This window comes from Rutidosis leptorrhynchoides, chromosome 2 (assembly GCF_046630445.1).
Source record: "Rutidosis leptorrhynchoides isolate AG116_Rl617_1_P2 chromosome 2, CSIRO_AGI_Rlap_v1, whole genome shotgun sequence".
NCBI lineage: Eukaryota > Viridiplantae > Streptophyta > Magnoliopsida > Asterales > Asteraceae > Rutidosis > Rutidosis leptorrhynchoides.
In genome coordinates, this window is record NC_092334.1 from 109,747,271 (window position 1) to 109,751,774 (window position 4,504).

The 4,504-nt window shown below is 38.5% G+C and overlaps 1 protein-coding gene across 1 annotated transcript; it reads left to right on the forward strand.

The window, feature by feature from the left end:
- Positions 1-2,957: 2,957 nt before the first annotated feature.
- LOC139888169 (uncharacterized) lies at positions 2,958-4,040 on the forward strand. The gene is made up of 2 exons (XM_071871199.1): positions 2,958-3,106; positions 3,209-4,040. The coding sequence occupies exons 1-2, from the start codon at positions 2,958-2,960 to the stop codon at positions 4,038-4,040; spliced, it is 981 nt and encodes a 326-aa protein (XP_071727300.1).
- Positions 4,041-4,504: the final 464 nt, after the last annotated feature.

Consider the following 4,504-nt stretch of genomic DNA (forward strand, 5'->3'; position numbering starts at 1 on the left):
AAACGTCAAACATCATGATTACGGAAGTTTAAATAAGCATAATCCTTTTATTTCATATTCTATCGCAATTTTATTTATTGTTATTTTATTTATCGTCATTTATTTATTTTACGCACTTTAATTATTGTCATTTATCTTTACGCTTAAAAATATAAAATCGACAAACCGGTCATTAAACGGTAAAAACCCCCCTTTTATAATAATATTACTACTTATATATATATATATATTTATATAAATATAGTTTTATAAAAATATAGTACGTAATCACTAGCTCCCTGTGGAACGAACCGGACTTACTAAAAACTACACTACTCTACGATTAGGTACACTGCCTATAGTGTTGTAGCAAGGTTTAGGTATATCCCATCCGTAAATTAATAAAACTTGTGTCATATTTTGTAGTATTTCCTAGTAAAAATAATACTATTTCGTACACCCCGCTGCACACATCAACATGCTGATTTTTAAACTGTCTTACGCATTAGACACGAGTAAAAAACTGAACATACATTATGAGGTTGATCCAAAAGCCTCTAAGCTTGAATATATTAATTACTTTGTAAGGCTCGAACTATAAGGACGGTACCGTAGGTTTGACAAACCTCGCTCAATGAACTAGGGTGCTTATAACTTTGTTACCGATTGCTTAATCAGCATTTGCAATATGGGGTAAAGGAAGATGTGTAGCGCATTTAATATATCTGTGGGTTAAAGCTTTATATTTAAGTGCTCATAACTGTTGTATAACTTTTACTGTTTTGAACTAATCTCGTGGTCTAACAAAGATAAACCGATTTACTTAAACCTGTAGATTCGCTCAACATTTTTGTTGATCGTTTTCATGTTTTATCTCAGGTTCTTAAAGGTATTAGCTTTCGCATTGCTTTGATGACTATGTGCTTACGTGGTGTATACACTGGATTAGAGTCCAGCATGAGTCTTTTTGTCAAGAACTATAATAATCGCATTTGAAAATGTTCTTATTATATAATGTTTATGAATTATTTACTATTGTCATGCATTAAATGTTTTTGAATTATTTTACTTTAATGACAATGCTTTTGAAATAAATGCGATTACTTTTCAGAAACGTCTCATATAGAGGGCGTGACCATTAACTGTGGGACCAGGAGTTAATATTTCGTTAGTGTGTTTTGACGGGGTGTTACATTTGGTATCAGAGCTAATGGTTGTAGGGAACTAGGATTTGCATTAGAGTGTCCGTCTGAGTTACCAGGACACATAAGCGAGACTAGACTACAACCCGTACCTAGAACTGTTGTGATTTACTACACTATTACATATACTTGTTTATGTTATGTGTGTACTAACTTGACTTGTTTTCTGTGAGCTTTAGATGTATGCTACTCATCCCATCATTATTAGCGACTCCGAGTTCGAGGCCGAAGATACCGTTCAGTCACCAGTGAACCAGGTATCTGACTCTGAGGTTGAAGTTGAGTCCCTGCATACGAAGGAGACTGAGCCCTCTGAGGCGGGTACAGATGCTACTGAATATGATCCCGAGGAAGAACCCGAAGAGGATCCTGAAGAGTAAGAGCCCGAGGAAGAGTTAGAACCCGAGCCGCCTACCCTAGTGCAGCCTAGCACTTTGCGTACAAGGTCCTGCTCACCCGAACCCCTTCCTATCCCCCATGAGGTGGTAGGTGGGAGGAGAAGGGATAAACCTTAGAAGGTTGTTTGAGCCGAGTAGTAATCCAGTTGCTCCTAGGGTTTCTCTACATGACTCTAGTTGTCCGTCTACTAGTGCTTCGCCTAGTACTCTTGCTACCTCTATTACTGAAGAGGTCACTTTAAGGAGTATGAACGCGAGGATTAGGTTGTTGGAGGATGATGTTAGTCATCTACTTGATCAGGGACGAGTCCCCAAGTAAAGCCATTTTGCATTTATTGTACTTGTTTCCACTATTATGGATATATTATTACTTATCTACTTTATTACAAACTTACCGGTGTGGTTTTTGCCGGCTATTTTACCTATGTACTAGTGGATGATTATTGATTCTTTTATTATATGATTATTGGATTATTTTAGCATGATGAATACTTTACTTAATGACATGTTATGTATTGTGTGGTAATATATTTACACGTTGTTATGCTGCATGATAATCTACTGCTTAAACTGTTATCATATATACTTATACTAGTGTTTACTACTACTAGTAGCTAACACTACTCACTACTATCCACTACTATCACTACTAAATCTCTACGATTTACTACAACTTACTATGCATCACTACTTGTTGCTAGTATACTTTTAAGTTGTTTTTTCATTGAACTGATCTGGTGTATTGTTTTTGCCTAGAAAGATAATGCATCCGAAAGAATCGACAGCTGCCTTAGTTCGAAGACTAGTTGCTGAGGGTATGGCTGCAGAGCGAGCAGAGATGGCTCATAAAAATCAGGGGAATGATAGTAACAATACTAATGGAACCAACAGTAATAACAATAATCAGGGTGGATGTACGTATAAGATGTTTACTAGCTGGAAGCCGCATACTTTTAGCGAAACGGAAGGACCGGTTAGTTTGACTTGTTGGTTTGAAAAGTTAAAGTCTGTATTTCGAATCAGTGAGACTAGAGAAGTTGACAGGGTGAAGTTTGCATCATGCACGTTGTCATACAGTGCATTAACTTGGTGGAACGATTATGCTGCGTCGGTAGGACTCGATCATGCTTTTGCCACTCCGTGGGAAGATTTCAGGCAATGTATGGTCGAGGAGTACTGCCCTCAAAATGAGATTTTGAGGATGGAAAGAGAACTTCGTGAGTTGAAAATGGTGGGTACTGATCTTGTTGGTTACAACAAGAGGTTCTTTGAGTTGGTATTGATATGCCCAGAGTTGATCCCGACTGAGAGGCTTAAGGTGGAACAATATATCTAAGGTTTGACAGGAACCATCAGAGGTGGTGTTACTACTTCTAAAATGAAGACTGTGCAAGAAGCCATAGACATTGAAAATTTGTTACTTGATCAGGCTGCAAGTGATAACAAGGTGGTTGTGGCAACCCATGAGAACTGTTCTGGAGACGGTAAGCGTAAGTGGAATAATGGTCATGACAAGAACTCTAACCAGTAATTTCACAAGATACAAGATACTAATAAGGGTACTATGTCTAGTCCGAGTACTAGATCAGGGTATCAATGGAGATTTGCACTTTGTACCAAGTGTAATAGGCATCATACTAGAGCTTGTAATGGATCGACTTGTGATAAGTGTAAGAGGACTGGACATTTGGCGAAGGACTACAAGATGGGTACAAATACTTGCTTTGGTTGTGGTAAGGTTAGTCACTATAGGAAGGATTTCCCGAGTGCTGGGAAGACTACTGAGCCTGCGAAAGGACGACCGTTCGACATCAATTTCAGTGAAGCACGTGATGATCCGAAGCTAGTCACGGGTACGTTATTACTCGACAATTATCATGATTATGTACTTTTTGATTCTGATGCCGATAGGAGTTTTGTGTCTAGGGATTTTTGCCATAATCTTAAGAATCATTTATCATCGTTAGAAAACCTGTACTCTATAGAACTAGGGAATGGTAATATATTAAGAGATGATCAGATCTATCGTGGTTGTACTTTGAAGTTGGCTAGGAGATCTTTTAGAATCGATGTGATACCAATTAAGCTGGGAAGTTTTGACCTTGTGGTAGGAATGGACTGGTTATTCGAGAATAGAGCCGACATCGTCCGTTACCAGAAAGCGATTCGCATTCCTGTTACCAAAGTTGAGCCTTTGATGGTGTATGGAGAGAGAAGTAATACACCGCTGCATTTTATTAATTGTTTGAAGGCGCAGAAACACATAAGAAATGGTTGTCTTGCTATGTTGGTTCACGTGAGCAAAACTGAACCAGAGGCCAAGAAACTTGAAGATGTACCGATCGTTAGAGACTTTCCCGATGTTTTTCCGGTGGAGTTACCAGGACTTCCACTGCATAGATATGTAGAATTTCATATTGATCTAATGCCTGGAGCGGCACCTATAGCGCGCACTGTATAGACTTGCACCTTCTGAATTGTAAGAGTTTTCTAGTCAGTTACAAGAGCTTTTAGACAAGGGATTCATCCGACCGAGTTCTTCACCATGGGGAGCTCCCGTGCTCTTTGTTCAGAAGAAGGATGGATTGATGAGACTTTGTATTGATTACAGGGAAATGAATAAGCTGAATATCAAGAATAGATATCCGTTGCCGAGGATCGATGATTTGTTTGATTAGTTGCAAGGATCATGATGTTACTCTAAGATTGATCTGAGGTCAGGTTACCATCAGATGAGAGTAAAGGAGACATATATACCGAAGACAGCATTTAGAACACGCTATGGACATCATGAATTAACAGTAATGCCATTTGGATTGACGAACGCACTGGCAGTGTTCATGGATCTCATGAACCGTGTGTATAAGCCATATCTAGACAAGTTTGTTATTGTGTTCATTGCTGATATTTTGGTGTATTTTAAGA